Raw genomic sequence first — 20,482 nt, 5'->3', positions numbered from 1 at the left:
CTCCATTCCTACTGCCTTGGAATCGGACTCTTACATTTGTGTTCTTTACTAAATACTCAACAAACTTGATCATCTCTTAAAGTTCATCTTCCCTTCCTAGGTAACCCTGACTTCCCAATTGTTAGAATTAGATCTGATATTTAAGTATAAATGCAAGGTAGTACAAACAGTTTATATAGATATAATACAGCTAACAACTACACATCAGAACTCACCATCAAGAAACTGAAAGTAGACATAAGCAAATCTATATGTCAGGATGGTGAGATTTTGAGTATCAAGAATTGTTCACATAAGATAGTAGCAGAAAGGTGCCAGAGACAAAGTAGCTAAATGGTATGCTCGAAAACAGAATGGCAGTGAAGGAGACAGAACACGTTACAGGTAGAACACATTTTTCAAGTTAGAGCCACCTTTTAAGGTGTGGTATAACCGCCTCATGCTGAAGGGATCAAACAATAGCACAGTTGATCTGACTTGAGTGTTTAATAATGCCCTCTAAGGCTTCTTGCACACAGGCATTAAAAAATGGGTCAGTTTAACCACAGCCCAAACAATAGAAAATATCATGGAACAATAGATAATCTTTCCCAAAGAGGGACCATCCTCAAAAATGTCCCAAGAGTACGGCTAAACACTAATGACTTAAAAGGAACCTTCTAAAGAACATCAAGAGATTGTATAATCTTATTTAGCTTAAATCACAGTTCATATATTGTATATTTATATTTAGCCATAAGTTCATGACCACCCACCTAATATTGAGTAGGTCCCGCTTTTGCTGCCAAAACAATCGGATCCCATTGAGGCATTAACTACACAAGGTGTAGCCTTCTGTCATAGATCCTTTAAGTCCTGTAAGTTGCAAGGTGGGACCTCCATGGATTGAACTTGCTTTTCAAGCACATCCCACAGATGCTTGATTGAAGTCTGGAGAATTTGGAGGCCAAAATCAACACATCAAACCATTCGTAAAACAATTTTTGCAGTGTGACAGGGAGCATTATTCTGCCGAAAGAGGCTACTGCCATCAGGGAATGTAGTTTCCATAAATGCTTGGTTGGCAACAATGTTTACGTATATGGTACATGTCAAAGCAACATCCACATGAATGGCAGGACCCATTGCCACTGTATACACTTTTGGCTGTGGACATGGGTCAATGCCTACGCAGCCCCAATGTCAGGATACAGATCTGAACCCACGACCTCTGCTGCATCTGGCTCTTCTTGCGGAGCCACCCAAGATGCTAGACAGCACCCTGTCTGACAATCCTGCCTTGTGCATTGTTTCTGGTGAACCTTGAACTCCTTGCTCCTTCCATGAACTTCCCATTTAAGCTATGCAATTTGCACTTCCTGTTTTCCAGATCATTGTGCTCTTCTCCAACCAATATCTTACACTCGTCTTGTCCCTGCTGCCATCTGTATCTTCACTACTACCCATTACCGACTTTGGCTTTGGTTCCTCGACTACACTCCAATGCGATCCCAACCTGCAACCACTCATTACCGACCTTTGGCTAGTTCCTAGACTACGATTCTTCTTGATCCCAACCTGCAAACCACTTGTCCCCAAATTTTGGAATTTTTACTGACTATGCTTCCGCTTGTTCCTTGCCTACTATATCTGCTACTGGACCCTGGCTTGCTCACGTCCTGGTGGGGCAATCCGGAGGACCATGCCCTGGTACCAACAAGCAAAACCCATCGCTGCCATCAGTAACTCTAGTGAATACCGGTCAGTGCTTAGACCCAGCATCATCTGCCAGTGTGACCTGCTTGTGCACTTATCTAGCTGGTTGGTGGGAGCCTCTCTACTGCTATAGCTACTGGTCTCTGAGCCTGGCACCTGACTGTGACACCCATATACAACTGCAATGTCCATTTTTTTTCTGCTTTCAACACATCAACTTGTTGCCCAATATATCCCACTGACTTTCAGATGCCATTGTAATGCGATAATCAATGTTATTCGATTAATCGGTCAGTGATCAAAAAATTATGGTTAAATCGGTGTTTATTACAATAACAACATTATAAAACTGACAAAAGGTCTAATCTAAAACGGACATTTGGAAATGGGACTAATTCTTTTCAACAAAACCGCAAATGCACGGAAATCAATCTTCAGACATGTACATATTGATGATATTTCTAAACCTAATGCCAGGGAATATCAGTCAAAATCAGCCGGTGCAATAAAAACTGTCCGACATTCAGCCCATGTACACAGCTGCCTGTGCGTCAGAAGCCGGTCTCGTGTCTGACTTCTGTTGAAGAAGCATGCTGGTAAACCAGCAACTGACTGGCATCAAATGGCTGCGAGCGTTGACCAGTGTGTTCTGGTGGGGAGGGGGGCCTTCCTCCTCTTAGAACACAATAGCACAGTGGGGGAGATTACTCTACTAACATCGCTTGTGTAAGTACAGTGATCTGTCAGTTTTTTTCATTCAGCCCGCATACCAATCCCTATACCTGTGTGAAGGGGTCATCGTAATCCGCATGGGCTGCACTAGTTTTCCCTACAGACCTGTGCAAGTAGCCTGTGGAAATCAATAAAAGGTCGTCGGCAGCACAGATCTCGACATGCCTCCCCAATCTGTACATTAATGTGGATCCGATGCACAGATCATAACAAAGACAGACTACATTCTGATCTGTGCATCGAACCTGTCAGGATGTACAGATGAGGATGTATGTGGTGATCTGGCTACCTGCACGGGTCTGCCTGGAACACCTGTGCATCCTGCCAGCCCCTTTACGCAGGCGCAGACATCGGTAGAAGTCTATGTGAATGAGCCTAACAGTTTTTTTCTAATCACCTTTGAACAATGATAATACTTTGTAACATGCTTGTGTTATATGATGGAAAAGAAAAGCAAACAGACATAAACCAATAAAGGAAATTTGTTTGCTCTCTTTCAATAGCATACACGAGTGAAGGCTCAGCTGTAAGTGTTCTGACACAGAAACACACTAAATGTGGATTAGCTAGTAATCGTGGAAATAATCAATACATCAACACAATGGAGCCTTATGTATAGTTATGGTTGTACAGTTCAGCCCAGGCTCCCCTGACTGCTGTGAAAACGCAGCTGTGGAGTCTGTCACAACAGTCAATGTGAGCCTCAGAGGAGCCACTTTCTCCCTACAAGAGAAGAGAATTTATTTTTAAATGTCTGCAGGCATGCTCTCCAACACTGAAACATGTTTTATAGCGTCTACTGAACTGAATTCACTGCAGACTGCTTCAGTGGATTAATAACATTGAAAACTGTTGAAGCTTTACATACTCTGATAGCTTAATTAGTCAGAAGCCACACTATCTGTTTATCTTATAAATTACTAGGAACATTTCCTTATAAACAGACAAAAGAAAGAAGAGTACAGGGATAATTGGGCTCGCACTGTAACTAGGTTGACAAGTTTCAAGAATAAAGTTGCATATTGGAAAGGATTGAAGTTTATGCATAGCACCGATTTCATAAACCCAGTGTAATGTCCTGGGACACAGTAGTCGTAGGCTTTGCTACAGCAGTTAAAAAACAAAATTTCTACATATTTTATACTAGGGCTGTGGAAATTAACTCCCGGAACCCGATCGCCGCTGGGGTCCCGCGATCGGTCCCCGGAACTGAAGAACAGGGAGAGTCGCGTGTAAACACGGCTTCCCCGTGCTTCACTGTGGCGGCTGCATCGATCGTGTCATCCCCTTTATAGGGAGACCCAATCAATGATGTCACTCCTACAGTTGTAAACACACACTAAATGAAACATAACCCCTTTAGGGTTCAACTGTCATTTCCACAATAAAGAATGCATTTTAACCACTTAAGCCCCGGACCAATATGCTGCTAAATGCCCAAAGGCGTTTTTACAATTCGGCACTGCGTCGCTTTAACAGACAATTGCGCGCTCGTGTGACGTGGCTCCCAAACAAAATTGGCGTCCTTTTTTCACCACAAATAGAGCTTTCTTTTGGTGGTATTTGATCACCTCTGCGTTTTTTTTTTTTTTGTGCTATAAACAAAAATAGAGCGACAATTTTGAAAAAAATGCAATATTTTTTACTTTTTGCTATAATAAATATCCCCCAAAAACATATATAATTTTTTTTCCCCCTCAGTTTAGGCTGATACGTATTCTTCTACCTATTTTTGGTATAAAAAAAAATCGCAATAAGCGTTTATCGGTTGGTTTGCGCAAAATTTATAGCGTTTACAAAATAGGGGATAGTTTTATTGCATTTTTATTAATTCTTTTTTTTTTACTACTATTGGCGGCGATCAGCGATTTTTTTCGTGACTGCGACATTATGGCAGACACTTCGGACAATTTTGACACATTTTTGGGACCATTGTCATTTTCACAGCAAAAAATGCATTTAAATGGCATTGTTTATTGTGAAAATGACAGTTGCAGTTTGGGAGTTAACCACAGGGGGCGCTGTATGAGTTAGGGTTCACCTAGTGTGTGTTTACAACTGTAGGGGGGTGTGGCTGTAGGACTGACGTCATCGATCGAGTCTCCCTATAAAAGGGATGACTCGATCGATGCAGCCGCCAGTGAAGCACGGGGAAGCCGTGTTTACATACAGCTCTCCCCGTTCTTCAGCTCCGGGGAGCGATCGCGACGAATCGGCTATAAACAAATAGCCGCACCGTCGTCCCGATCGCTCCCCGCGGGAATCCGACCGCCGCATGTAGCGATCGGACCCCCCACCCGCGGAAAGGCAAGGACGTACCTGTACGCCCATTTGCCTGTACGTGCCATTCTGTGGACGTACATATACATGCGGCGGTCGGGAAGTGGTTAAATGCATTTCTTGCTGTGAAAATGACAATGGTCCCAAAAATGTGTCAAAATTGTGCGAAGTGCCTGCCATAATGTCGCAGTCAGAAAAAAATCAGTGACCGCCGCCATTAGTAGTAAAAAATAAAAACATTTATAAAAATGCAATAAAACTATCCCCTATTTTGTAGACGCTATAAATTGTGCGCAAACCAACCGATAAACGCTTATTGCAATTTTTTCGACCAAAAATATGTAGAAGAATACGTATCGGCTTAAACTGAGGGGAAAAAAATGTTTTTATATATTTTTGGGGGATATTTATTATAGCAAAAAGTAAAAAATATTGCATTTTTTTCAAAATTGTCACTCTATTTTTGTTTATAGCACAAAAATCAAATACCACCAAAAGAAAGCTCTATTTCTGGGGAAAAAAAGAAGGACGCTAATTTTGTTTGGGAGCCACATCGCACGACCGCCCAATTGTCAGTTAAAGCGACGCAGTCCCGAATCGCAAAAAGGGGCCTGGTCCTTTACCTGCATTTTGGTTCGGGGCTTAAGTGGTTAAAAAGAGGAGGGAAATTGACCTGGTAAAGAGTGGGGTATGAATAGGTTAGGTGGATCCCAAAAATATTTAAGGAAATGATGGTGACAAGAAGGAAGACAGCTGAACTTGGGACGATGGCTGGGAATACATATACTTTAGGGACAAATTAGTACACAATGAGAAGATAAACACTCTGATTAGTAGGCCTATAGGGCTAACGCACAACTTTAATACATCATTAATTTTATAGCACTAGTCCATATGCATGAGGATCCACAAAAGGGGAAAGATGGATGGCTGGAAGGGTCCAACCTCCGTAGTAAGGCTTTGTTTTTCACATGTGTGACTTGTCATGCAACTTTGGACACAAAGTCGCATGACAAGTCACAGCCCATCGATTTCAATGGCACCCATTCCCACCTATGCGACTTTGAAAATCAGTGACTTTGAAAAGGTGCCTGCACTACTTTGATGCGACTTTTGATGCAACTTTGATCAGGAGAAAGTAAAGTTGGATCAAAGCTGCACTCTAAATTGGAAAACTATTTGATTTTTTTTCACATATTTTTCGTTATTTCAGATTCATTTTAATTTGGTACTATCGTAATTTGAATACATGCGAATTTCCAGTAAAAAAAAAGAAAATGTATGTAATTCATAATGAAACGAACATGTCTAAAAATAATACAAATATATTTAACCCTTAAGGTCCACTAGCTGTAGATAAGAAAATTATAGGTGTTCCCAGAGATCTCATACTTTTGCTCAAGGGTTCCTTTGAGATTGAGAAAGGCTGTGTTGGGTTGATTTAACATACTCAATTTTACATGGCAAAATCTCTGATTTGTGCAAACCTTTCTTACTAGCATGATACCATTCGCATCTAAAAGAGTGAAGAAAACAGATGGTTGGGAGTTTTTTTTTTTTCACCCAACATGCATTAAATACTACCTGGACATTGCATGCTGTATAAAGTCTTTAATGAGTGGTTGAGGACAGTAGCTAAGAACCACTGGACTACACAACAGTTAAACAGATTTTTCTTTTCTTCTATAAACTGCAGCATACAGTATATGTTACTCCTCTTTTGTTTTATACATTGGAATGTCACAGTAGGACCATACTCCAACTTGAGATTATGTACAAAGAAAAATATACTCTACTGTGTTGCACGAATATCTCAACCTAACCCCCTAGTGATATCTAGCGTGATTAGAGCCACTCTATACTTCTTTATATATTAATTTAAAGTAAGTGACGTTCTACTCTTTATTTTAGTTGCAAATGCAATGGCCTTTGACACAGGGGAAGCACAATATCAAAGTACAAATTCTTTGATTTTAAATCTAACTGTATCTAAATCTGATATCAAACACCGTTGGACATTCTTCATTTACCAAATAGTGTTTTTTTTGGCAGATTTTCCCCTCAGCTATTTATACACTGAAATTTTATATCAAAAGCAAAGGTCATAGCGAACAATGAAGTTCACAATCTCCATATAGCAGTGATAAGACATACATATGCATAGGGAAATGGAAAGAAAACATCAGCGTGGTGCCTGCCTCATTTATGAATCCAGATGACAAGTACTGAGCTACAAACGTGGACAAACGTATTGCTTCACACTGAGGTGCTGGGGTGTCAGAGGTAAAGCGCCGCCAATTTTAGTTGCGCTATACCATCGCTTTAGCTGCGCTTTTCGGCTGCTAGCGGGGTGCTTTTAACCCCCGATAGCAGCCGAAAAAATGGTTCAAAGCGCCACTGCCCATTACTTTTAATGGGTGGGGGCGCACTTGCAGGACTTTTTTTAGCATCCTGCCAACGCACCGATCCAGTGTGAAAGCCCTCTGGCTTTCACACTGTAGTGACAGGAGAGGCGCTTTACAGGCGCTATATCGCCTCAGTGTGAAAGTAGCCTTACATCTCTTTGAAACAATGCTTCTATCCTCCTAAGAAGTGATGAAATTAAACATAATTGTTATAAAGAAGTGGTCTCCAAACTGTGGCACCTTGCTTGCGCTTATCTTGCCCTTGGAGCACCATTCTTCCAACTGATATGAGGCATTATTCCTTCAACACCAATAATAAGGCACCATTGCTCCACTGACACCAACAATCGGTCACTATTGCTCTTACTGATATTTAAACGATTGGCCATTATAGCTCCCACTGAAACCCCCAATTGGGCACTATTCCTCACGCGAATACCAACGATGGGGCACAATTTCTCCTACTATTATAAAATGACTGTGCATTATTTTTTACATTGATATCAACAAGGGGGAACTATTCCTCAAGGTTAATTGAACAAGCTGAGGTTAGAAGCAGATTGGCTACCACCAGTTTTAGTAAATTTACCCCATTGTCTACTTCCACTGGCCACACCCTGATGCACCCCCCCCCCCCAAAGAACAGTAAACTGGTCCTTTGTTTAGAAAGCTTGGAGACCCCTGCTATAAAGTAAAGGAAAAAGAGAAGAGAAATAAGTTATTGCTTATTATACAAGATATGCTAAAATGGCCTAGACAGATACAGTGGGGAAAAAAAGTATTTAGTCAGTCACCAATTGTGCAAGTTCTCTCACTTAAAAAGATGAGAGGCCTGTAATTGTCATCATAGGAATACCTCAACTATGAGAGACAAAATGGACACGGACTTTCAACTCCCTACAAAGGTTTTCTATGGGGTTGAGATCTGGAGACTGGCTAGGCCATTCCAGGACCTTGAAATGCTTCTTACGAAGCCACTCCTTCATTGCCCGGGCGGTGTGTTTGGGATCATTGTCAAGCTGAAAGACCCAGACACATTTCATCTTCAATGCCCTTGCTGATGGGAGGAGGCATGCACTCAACATCTCACGATACATGGCCCCATTCATTCTTTCATGTACACGGATCAGTCGTCCTGTTCCCTTTGCAGAGAAACAGCCCCAAAACATGATGTTGCCACCCCCATGCTTCACAGTAGGTATGGTGTTCTTTGGTTGCAACAGTTCTACTTTGGTTTCAACTGACCATATGACATTCTCTCAATCCTCTTCTGGATCATCCAAATGCTCTCTAGCAAGCCTCAGACGGGCCCGGACATGTACTGGCTTAAGCAGGGGGACACGACTGGCACTGCAGGATCTGAGTCCCTGGCGGCATAGTGTGTTACTGATGGTAGCCTTTGTTACGTTGGTCCCAGCTCTCTGCAGGTCATTCACTAGGTCTCCCCGTGTGGTTCTGGGATTTTTGCTCGCCGTTCTTGTGATTATTTTGACCCCATGGGGTGAGATCTTGCGTGGAGCAACAGATTGAGGGAGATTATCAGTGGACTTGTAGGTTTTCCATTTTCTAATTATTGCTCCCACAGTTGATTTCTTCACACCAAGCTGCTTGCCTATTGCAGATTCAGTCTTCCCAGCCTGGTGCAGGTCTACAATTTTGTTTCTGGTGTCATTCGACAGCTCTTTGGTCTTCACCATAGTGGAGTTTGGAGTGTGACTGTTTGAACTTATCAGTATAAAAGACACCTGTCCACAACCTCAAACAGGTGCCATTAATACAGGTAATGAGTGGAGGACAGAGGAGCCTCTTAAAGAAGAAGATACAGGTCTGTGAGAGACAGAAATCTTGCTTGTTTGTAGAGGAGACCGAATACTTATTTTCCACCATAATTTGCAAATAAATTCTTTCCAAATCAGAAAATGTGTTTGTCTGGATTTGTTTCCACATTTTGTCTCTCATAGTTGAGGTATACCTATGATGACAATTACAGGCCTCTGGACTTGCACAATTGGTGGCTGACCAAATACTTTTTTCCCCCCACTGTATGTTGGTACCTGTAGAAAAGATAATGGTGATATTTCAAACTAACGGTCGTCTATAATTAGTATCGTACGTGTCTTTAAATCTTGTAATTAGTCAATTTAAATGCAGAAAAGTAATCACTGTAATCTGCTGTAACATTGTGTGCATCACTCTGAACATAAACCAAGGAGAGCAAAGAAAAGAGTTATCAGAGGAGATCAGAAAGAACATCATAGACCAGTTTGTCAAAGATTAAGGCTTTATGACTATCTAGAATAAGCTTTATGATCCTGTGACTACAGTTGCAAAGATTATTAGGTAGTGGCAACATTCCCATGCAAGGTCCTATGGAGTCACTCTTAAGTGTGATGTAATGACGCTGCCTGTGCCAACATGCATAGGTAGCCTGAGAAGACACCCCTTTTCTCCTCCTCCAGGGAAGGTGATTGGCAAGTGGATTTCAAAGCTCAGTCTCTGGAGTCACTGCCATTCACTTCCTTTGGAGAAGGAACAGAGGACGCCCTGTGTGTTTATCAAGAGCTACCTGTGTGCGTGGGTACAGGCATATCATAGCGGAGCAACTTTGTTGGAGCCAAACCATTTTTCACTAGCGTATGCATTACAGAGGCAGGTTACTGCTTATTATGGGTATACCACCATGATTTACAAGAGCTTTATTTTTAGTAATTTTATGGGCTAGGGTAGGGGTCTCCAAACTATGGCCCCCTTGCGGATTTTAGCTGGCCCTCTGATGTAAGAGGGTAACCTGATGGGAACCCCTATAAAAGGGGGAACTCTGATGTAAGGGGGACTTTAATGAGAGCTGTGATGCAATAGGGAACCTGATGTAAGGGGGGATACTGATGGGGACACCGATGGGCTCATAATTATTTGGAATTTCTTTGCTTTGTTTTACTGAAGTTTTTTCTCTTTTGCTCTAAATCATATCATGGCGATAAAAAAATAAATAAAAAAAAAACTAAAATGCATTTAAATTAGATGTGTTAATTTATAAAACAAATCTTTTTTTTGATTATTTGAAAATTGTACGATGTGGCCCTCATTCCGAAAGGTTTGGAGACACCTGGGCTAGGGTGTACTGTTGTATTTTTATATTGTAGCGCCTGTGCACTTTCAGGTACAGGTGCTATCTTAAATTTAAGGGGGATGAGTGAGTTAGTTAGCTCTCATCCAGTTGATTTGTCTAAATTGGGTCTCTGCTCCGGCTGGGCTGTGCTCTGGGCTCATTCTGTTGTTGCTGGGGTGTTGTTCCACCCCGGGGTGGTAGATGGCGGCGGTGGAGTCCAGGCTGGGGTGCCTCTTGGCAGCAGCCAATAGGGAGGGGTTTTTCCTCGAGGGGCATGCTGGGGGAGGGTGCTTCTGGAGCAGACGCCATTAGATGGGGTTCTTGTTCCTGGTGTGGCACCCACCTTCAGGGTGACCACACATCACGGCTCCTCGGCGAGATGGCCTATCAGGCCGGGGTGCACGTGCCACGTGGTGTTCCTGGTTTTCCGGGACCATGTTGGCCCAGAACATTTAAAGCTGTGGCGGGGCTTCAGCAATCGACTGGGCCCCAAATCTGCAAGATAGCTGTTCGGTGGGGAGTCCATCTGAGGAGCGCCAATGAGAGGCTGGCGATCCAACAGGGCCTAGACAATCCACCAGGGGGTTGAGGTAACCGGACACTGAGGGGGTGGATGTTGGCCACCTGTCAGTCGGTAACCCAATTGAAACTACCTGAGAAAGATTTAGGCAAGAAGAAGTTTACTGAGGAGAACAGTCTCCATTTCCTAAGTTCTGAGGTCAGGTCTGTGGCAGAGACCTGTCCCTCTCAAAGTTCCGAGTTATACCCTGGCTGCCAGGTCGGTGTGAGAGGCCTGTCCAGGTACACTATACCCACTCCGGCTGGAATAGCGACGAAAGTAAAGCGTCGTTGGAAACAGGGCTGCTTCCATACTGTTGTGCCTGAATCTGCTACTTTTACTTCTTTCACACCTCTACTATCTACCTCAAGTTTACTGTTTACCGTGTTGGGTAAAATAAAGCACAAGAAAAGACACCTCCTGTTTGGACATTCCATCATTGCTGCTCTCATCATCATCTACCCCTAGATGCTCACAGAGGTAACACGCCATCCCATTCTATAACCAGCGGCTCCTTCGGGGGTGAGCGCTACAATATACTCAGTTCTTTTTTTGTAATTCTACAACTAAACATTTAATAATTGCTGTGCAACACTTGGTTTAGGAATGCTTTTTGTGTTTGAATCATTTTTACATTTATGTACGTTTATGGAATATCCCTTGCTATATGTGGTTTAGTTTTTTACTTTCTTAGATGTCCAATACTTCAATAATGATTTTGTATTTTTTTGATTACATTGGTGTGGAATGATATAAGGATTTTGGTTGGTTGTAGAATTTTCAGTGTGATAGAGCCCTTTTCTGCACACTTAGTTGTGCTGTGAAATATGTTGATGAACACCACGTTCCTCTGGCACAGACTAGCAGAGATCACTGGAGAATTACCGTAGTCTGGTTAGTCACAGACAATAATAGAAGCTCAGTATAGGATCTAACCCTGCCTCACTATACCAAAACTAAAAAAAAAAAAAACAGCACTTTAAAAATATAATTATCCAGTTCACATTGAATATGCAGTTCCCCCTTTATTGGGCTACTTTTTACAGCATATCTATTTGCGAAAAAAAAAAATTGCCTAGTGACCTTTACAATTGCCTTTGTTAATTATTTTCTTCACTAACACAAGGTCCCTGCAGGCTGTCTGCTTGTTGTCTACATTCCAATTAAATCAACCCTGGATCGCACAAGGCAGGAACATACTTTTTACTCGCAACAACTTTGAGAAAAATTAGTACACCTTCGTTTCAATAGCTAGCACTTATTCTGTATTAAGAGAAAAAGCAGCACCACTGTTTGAAAAACACGTCAGGTTGAAAAAAGTATTTGGCTTCATTTCCATGGATGTTTTTACAGCCACCTTTCTGAGCTTTTTTTGCAGCTTAAAAACGGCTCTCCATGTTAGTCTATGGCCTCATGCCCACCATGACGTTTTTGAGCTGTAGATGGCTGAGCCGTTTTTAAGCTGCAAAAAAAAAACGAGGACCAGTGCGTTCTGAAGCTCCAGCCTTAGAGCTGTAAAAACGGAAGATGTTAAAAAACGCTCAAAAAATGTACAATTAAAAAATATATAATATATATATATATATATATATATATAGATAAAAAAAGCGATTATCTCTGATTTAAAGCACCAGTGCAAGATGAAGGAAAACATGCAAGTGTTGGGGGTACTTGAGGACTGAGGTTGAGAACCACTGCCTTAAAAAACAGTGGTCCCATTCTAACATTCCTACCATTACCTGCCCAAATAGAAAACCCCTCCACAGATGATGCAAAATAGTGCAACATTCAAAGTATACTATTCCAGTTCTTATAACCTGCAACCACATGGTGCCTCCCAACTTGCCCAAAACAGGGAAGACTCAGATTAAAAACATTATTTTGGAAGCAGGTCTCCCCTCTGTACTTGTGGACCTGCACTGAATTGGGAACTCTTCTAACTGAGAATTTAACCCCTTGCTTATTGGGCACTTATACCCCCTCTTCCTGCCCAGGCTAATTCTCAGCACACGGTCATGCAACACTGTACCCTTATGACATTTTTATATATTTTTTCAAACAAATAGAGCTTTGCTAAACAAAAAAAGGCCAACATTTTGAAAAAATAAATAAAAATTTGCTATAACATTTTTCTCCTTCACTAACGGGCACTTATTGGCAGCACTGATGGGTACTGATAGGTGGTACTGGAGGGCACTGATTAGCAGAACTGGTGGGCAGTAAGGGGACTGATGTCCCTCGAACAGAAGGCGTTGAATGTCTTTCTTCTTTTTTTCACTCCAACAGCGTGAGAGAAAAAAAAAAAAAAGCAGATTACCGGCTTCTGTTTACTTCCATGATCAGCTGTCATTGGCTGACAGCTGATCACGTAGTAAAGTGCCCGCTGTGATTGGCTCTTTACCCCGATCTCTGATCAGCTATGTCCTGGGGCGCACGGGCAGCACGAGAATTGGAGGACGTCCGTGTATGCCCTCCCGGCAAAGGAAGATTGCGCTGTAGCCGTCTTTTGGCTATAGCACAGGCACCAAGTAGTGAACACGCACCATTTCCTACACCAAAACTGGCAAGGCCCCCAGCTCAGGTAGTTTCACTCTCCCATATTACAAGTTTCTACCTCTCTTGTCCATTAATTTCTTGGCAGCCTACAATACTTTGGTTACGCACCACAACATCCACAAAGTGCACATTACAATTATTTACAAGGAAAACAAGGACCCAAAGCAATATAAAAACTATTGTCCCATTTCTTTACTCAACTAGGATCATAAACTATACTTAAAAGTCCTCTTATACTGGCTCATTTATCTTATATATGGGATATACTGTGCTGTGCAATAAGTGAACACAAAAATTAGCTGCCAACAGTGTCTACTGTTCACTTTATTTTAAGAGTGTTTTTATTTTTCAGTTATTGTTGTTATATATGCAATGTGTACTTGCTAATGAGGTTATACAGCAATCTTTATTCCTTACATCATTAATGATTCTTGCAATGTTGGATAATTTGTCCTTGCAGTATAGTAAATGTTAAACTATTAGTAAAATTTTCTACATATTCTAATAGGGTTTCCTTGAGATTGTGTATAATTTTAAAAGGGTGCTTTGACTGAAAAAATGATGAGAAACACTGTATTAGCCAAAGGCCTGTTCAGATAATACGTAAACTCCATAGGGAATGCATTGTTTTGAATGTGTTGGCCAACTCACAGGCTAGCATGGTGTGAAGGAGCAGTAAAACACAATTGTTGCACATTACAGCATAGCAGGAAAGAGTCTGAGTATTTACAATGCAAATATGGCTGCCCTCATGTATCTATTAATCAATAAAATAAATTCAAACTCTTTTACATATACAATCTGTAACCCTTTGAGAAGACTATATATTTACTTTAAAGGATTCAGGTTAAAGTCTTACTAAACCCACAACAGTGAAATCAGTCTGTATATGCAGTAAAGCTTGCTTAGTAAGCTCGCGGTGGAACCTAAGGGGTTAATCCTCTGCATTGTGTAAAAAGGCTGTTTGATCTTGTCTTCTCTGATCCTCCCCTTCTTTTACGGTCTTCAATCCATCTGCGGATAGAACAGAGCCTTGAAGGCACTCTGCACATGCTCAGTTTGGTGTGAGTGAATGCACGGTCCTGGGTTTAGTAACACTTTAATCATTTTTTGTGTTTCTCCCCTCTGACTAGAAAACATCCATATTGGAATGTCGGGAATTTATCTGATAGCTTGTGTGGACTATGAGCTCATACTAGAAGCAGAAGTATTTGAATCAGAACCACATAAACAAGGACTAGAGTTGTCTTCTAATTAAAATTCACACTATAATTGTACCTATATTTAACAAAACTCCAGTAGTGGGAGACCATGTAGTAAATCTATTATGGCAAACACAGGGAGGCCGTCTTAGCTGCCATTTTTTGAAAATGCTGGTTGACTGGCTGTTATGCTGACTCACTATTTTTAATGCAGAAGACCTACACATTTAGCTTTCCAAAAATGACACATATATGACCAATAATGTAAATGGCTTTGTAAGTGCTGTGACCTAAGGTCTTATCATAGGAATACTGAGCTATGTGTAGCCAGTGCAGTAGTTTCATTCAGCACCTGCTTGATGTTAACATGCATGGGCACCAAGGTTCTTCTTTAATCTGCAGTCTTCACTATGCTGATATAGAGCACAAGGTGTACTGTACCTGGTATACATTCCATCCACAATACCAATAGTGGCTTCTTCTGCCGGCACATAGGAGCCCAACTGTGCCATGACTGTTATAAGAGCCACCTGTTTTATGTATGAGCTCTTTCCGCCCATGTTAGGTCCAGTGATTATCATTACTCTTTCCGTGTTTGCCTGCAAAAAGGTGGAAAGCCATGATTTATTATTCCAGCAATTACAACCATGATTTTTTAACACACAGGCAGTTCTGATGGAAACTTAAACAGACATTTTCAAACATGAGGCCCAGGGTAGGGAGAACTAACGTTTAACTGAACAGACACCTAACTGTGCTGAAGATGTTAATAAAGAGATTATCACGATCAACACCTATCGTTGCCTGCTTTCCAAATCCTTAGGTGTATGGGTTATTATGTCAAGCATAGCAGCACAGTACCTATGCTGATATTTAAATTCACATTCAAGAGCAAACATTTTTTATAAAAAAATACTCTTGAGGCCATAACTCAAAAATAAAAATATAACAAAGTCCAATCTAAATTTCTGAAACTTTTTTTGATGTTTAAAGCTGAATAAATGCACTCCCGAGATTTTTTTTTTAAAAGTTTCTATTATGTTAACTAATGTTCCCATTTTGTCAGTCTTTGCATTTCTATCTCCATTTGAAAATAGCCAGCCCGGAGTAGGGTAGTGTTATGGTTCATTTGCTGATGAATTAATGCTAAAAAAATATATTTCTAGGGATACAATGGACCAATGTGCTTTTGGAAGCTCATGAGCCATTTTAAATGACAATTATGTGGCATTGACGGCAACTGAAATGGCTAATGTCAGTCTAACCAAGTGGGTATGGCTGGATGGGCAAACGTTTGCTGGGAACATCCATACAAAGGCCAGGCTGTGCTGAGCTGTAAGTGGGCAGATAGCAGACCCATCACTTGCCACTAGCAGCGGTAACTGGTCCTTATGACATGAAGCAGCATGAAAAGAAGTTGTATCACTTGAAGTTAGGCGTTTAACACTCAAAGGAAACATCACAATGTTAAAGGGTAACTATTTCATCATTGTAATTTATTTCTCATTCATGAAGATGCAACCGATTCAGAGCTATTGTAAGGAAAGGACGAAGAGTCAGGGAAATGTCCGTAGTAGAAGTACTGGCAATCTTGCCAGTAGAAAAAATGGCCATAGAAGAAGTACTGGCAATCTTGCCAGTAGAAGAAATTGGAGCCATAGGCTCATCATGTGACAGGAAGATCCTTCCTGATGCCTATTTAAAGAGAGCTCTGACCATTAGGCGGTGCTGACGGGTCTTCAGCTTTTACCCTGAACCTTGCTGTTACCGTGCTGATCTCCTGTTGCTGAACCCGGCTTGCCCTGACCCTGTTATTCCCTGACTACCGGTTTCTGATCCTGGCTACTCACCTGACGCTGCTACCGCCTGCTGTTTGATACCTCGCTGCCCGCCTTCCACTTGACCCGGCTTTCTGTATGACCCCGCATCTGCTTCCTGTGCTGAGCCCTGGCAACCCCCCAATGTCTGCGACTTGCTCCTGCGACTTCCTGCTACAAGTCTTCCAGGAACTACACCTCATCTGATATCCAGTGTCACTGATCCCGCAGAGTGCCTCCTACTCATCCCGGCTCGCACCTCCTGCTACTGCTGTCGGAGTCTTCATCTGCAGGCACTCGTGTTCCTCCTGTCCCTCTGTTTCATCTCCAGCGGTGCCAGGGCGGGAGATACAAGAGTGGCCGACCTCGTCATCTCAGTCTCCCATCAGGTACGTGACAGCTATTTTGGGTATGCATAAGCATACAGAAGGAATAGAAGGCTTACAAAAAAAAAAATATTGTTGACCAGCCCTGTATAACCCCTCCAAAACCCAGCATGCTTCCGTTTTGTAGAATAGCTGTACTAGGCATAGATTACAAACACAAAGGAGTGAGACTTCTATGATATAGTGTGTACAAAAATCCTATTTTCTCTCTCATTCAATGAACACAAGATTTAGAATCAAATTGGATGCCCAAAAAACAGCCCAACTGAGAGGTGGGCAACAGTAACAAAACTTTAACAAGCCCACATAATAAAACAGTAAAACTGGGGACAGCATGGAGCTGCATACTGTTCTCTCAGTAAGAAGTAAATACATCCCACAATGGGAATACCTTGGGAGTGTACTAGCACATGTGCTTATACCTCACTGACTACTCAGGGGGAAGACGTCAGACCAAATAGCAGGGTCACAAGTTGTGCCGAGCACCCACAGCTTAAGTAGCAAAAAAACAAAAGAACAAAAGCTGGACAGCCGCACTCCAAAATTTTCTTTTCAACAACCCCTGATCATCACGAGGCTCACCTGGAGCGGTGAGAATTCTGTCTGTGCACCCACAGCTTAAGGTAAAGAGGATATGCAGGAAAAATATGGGCATTCAAATATGCATCCTTGAGGACCACAAAGGCTAAGTCTCCCTCATGGGGGGAAATGTGTGCCCACAAACCAGCTACTGAAAGCAGGAGAGGTATAAAGTGGCCATAACTAAGTGTAGGCAGCAGCAAGGGCTACCTGAGGTGAAACGGCTTGTCTTGCAAATAGCAGGAATGGCAGGAAATTGCTGAAAATATAGAAACAGGAGATGTGAAGTACACCCACAACACATTAGCTAGTTACGCAGCAAATAATTCTTCAATCTTTTACCCCTTTCCATCAAAATAGAAAAAAAAATATGGTATTGATGGCACATAATGGTACCAATAACTGTAGCTTCTGATGCTCTGCCCAAAATGAAAACTCCGAGTTTTCAGAGACTGGGTCACATCAACGCCCATGTCACAGCCCTGGATCTGGAAAGCACTCTGGGTCAGATTCACAGATGAAATATGCCGGCGTATCTACTGACACGCCAGCGTATCTACTGATACGCCAGCGTATTTTCAAATTTCCCGCGTCGTATATTTAGTTTGAATCCTCAAACCAAGATACGACGGCATTTGGGTAAGATCCGACAGGTGTACGGCTTCGTACGCCTTCGGATCTTAGGATGCAATACTTCAGCGCCCGCTGGGTGGAGTTTGCGTCGTTTTTCTGCGTCGGGTATGCTAATTAGCAGTTTACGGCGATCCACGAAGCTACGCGCGCTCGCCACATTCTCTTACGTTGGCTTTTCCCGTCGTAAAGTTACGGATGCTATTTCAATGGCTTATATTTAGACTAGCCATGTTAAAGTATGGCCGTCGTTCCCGCATCGAATTTAGAATTTTTTTTTGCGTAAGTTGTCCGGGAATAGGAAGGGACGTAACGTGTGTCGCCGTTCTAAAAATTACGTTGGTGCGACCACATCGCGCAAAGCACGGCGGGAAATTACAAAACGGAGCATGCGCAGTACGTTCGGCGGGGGAACGCGCGTAATTTAAATGATACACGCCCCATTTGAATAAGGCGGGCTTGCGCCGGACGGATTTACGCTACGCCGCCGCAAGTTTACAGGCAAGTGCTTTGTGAATCAAGCACTTGCGCTGAAACTTAAATGGGATACGTTACGCCGCCGGAATTGTACATGAATCTGGCCCTCTGTGACTAACACAGTGCACAAAGGTCTGGAAAGCCTCACAAGCAGAATCCAGTGCACACATGTAACATTCCAGGCAGGCCCCAGGTCCAGGGTCTGGGTATGGCCTAACGCTATATTGTATACCCCCAGCTATTGCTAAGAATATGCCAATCCAGATGGCTGCATATTGAGCCCAGCTCAGCAGCATGTAGAAGACCTTGTTGAAGAAAAAAAAATAATAATAATCTATCTTGAAAAAGAGAAAATAGCTAGTATAGAAGTCAAACTTTTCAGTAGAGAAAATACATCTATCCTGGATAGTAGAAAAAAACTGAAGCACGCTGGGAGTGGGAGATTAATACCTGGCTGGCTAAAGTCGTTTTCGTTATCTGTGGCCAAATCCCCCTGTAGGTGGTATAACCAAACCGTCTCTGAATTTTGCGACCCTAAACTCCAAGAGAAAGTATTTATGGTATACTATTTTATTTTTATCTGAAAGAATCTAGAAATAAAGGCTACACAAAAAAAAAAAAAAACTACCTTTTTTTATCTCCTTTTTTGTCTTTCTGCTTAGCGAATCGCCTACATGGAACAAGTCCTGACCATCTTACTTGTGTTAGGTCAGTGAGTCGCTAAGCAGCATAGCAGAAATAAGGATAACAACCCTTATGTTTTCACCATCAAAAGCATGTAAACAATGGTATCTTCATTCTTTTAAGCAGTTAAAGTGATGCATGCTGGGACATTTCTTAGGTTCGAATGCCAGGTATTCAGAAGCACAGTGAGATTGCATAGCTAGGATCAGGCATGATTAGATTTTTTCCAACACAGGCAGCTCCTGCGCATGTTAAAAGTTTACTCATACAAGCTGTAAAAGCATACAACACAATCAGTATAACACAGGTTTATTAATATACAGTACCATGTGCTCATTAATTTGGAGTTGAAAATGTTATATTTCAGCAACAAAAACGTACAAAAAGACTAACATTTGGTCTGGTCTATTGCGGCACACTGTCTGCCAGATGTCTGGCATATAACAGTGATCACTAGTGGCTTACTGAAAAGCAGCAAATCGAGACATAACAGAGATGCAACTCTCCATCCAAGTTCCATATGCTTTCTGCCGATCTCTTAAATACCAGTGTAGTATGGGGATTGTATTCAAAATAAGATGAATAAATAGAGATTTGGTCATATTATTTTGTCCGCTAATATTTTACAAAAATGAATTTCCCCATAGTTTACTCCTTTTCCCAAATGAAACAGTATTCTGCTTATTTTGGGGTATGCTTCAGCTGCAACATAAGACTCAATTCCCACTACTATGATGTCACACAGATGTGCATGACAATGAAAATCAAACCATTTTCAATGGTGCACATTCACATCAATGCAACTCAGCACAGCGCTATTTTGGTAAAGGTTCCTGTACTACTTTGGTGAGATTAGCCTAAGAATGCATGCACCCATGTTAGATTTAAGAATACATATTGGGCCTTTACATGTAGGCTGCTTAGGTTTTATGGAAGGGTAGAGTGGAAAATATATTTTACCATTTGTTTTTAAATGTTCAAAATATATTTAGTTGTAAATGCTAACTGAAAAAAAAACATGTTTTGCCTTTAAGTTAAAATTCTGCTTAGCTGATGGGAGCTGAAACCAGTTGTTTTGTTAGTACGGCGCAGCGGTATTCACATATCTAGTCCTCTATACCCAAGGCCAGTTTACATCACTGAACCTTTCTATTTAGCTTTAGGGCATTCACTGATGTTGTTTCAAATAAAGATTACAGGTTACAGGCTATCATTAGATTGCCGCACAAATTGTCAGCTGGGGCCAGAAAAAACACTGCTGTACTACATAGAAACAATTCGATCCGAATACATGAGATTCAAAAATTACATCCTAAAGACAAAGCATTCATGCTGTATACATATGTAATTTATTTCTCTGCACAAACAGGA

General features: G+C 41.7%; 1 protein-coding gene across 3 annotated transcripts in view; it reads right to left on the bottom strand.

Annotated features, from left to right (window-relative positions):
• Positions 1-20,482, bottom strand: part of MSH3 (mutS homolog 3) — a 277,857-nt gene that overhangs the window by 36,587 nt on the left and 220,788 nt on the right. For all 3 annotated transcript variants that reach the window (XM_040341613.1, XM_040341617.1, XM_040341611.1), the window contains one exon: positions 14,980-15,137. In XM_040341613.1, the coding sequence (XP_040197547.1) occupies positions 14,980-15,137 (158 nt within the window). The remainder of the gene's footprint in view (positions 1-14,979; positions 15,138-20,482) is intronic.

The sequence above is a fragment of the Rana temporaria genome, chromosome 1 (genome assembly GCF_905171775.1).
Source record: "Rana temporaria chromosome 1, aRanTem1.1, whole genome shotgun sequence".
Lineage (NCBI taxonomy): Eukaryota > Metazoa > Chordata > Amphibia > Anura > Ranidae > Rana > Rana temporaria.
The sequence above is the reverse complement of the archived record's forward strand: the minus strand, read 5'-3'. Positions and strand labels throughout refer to the sequence as shown.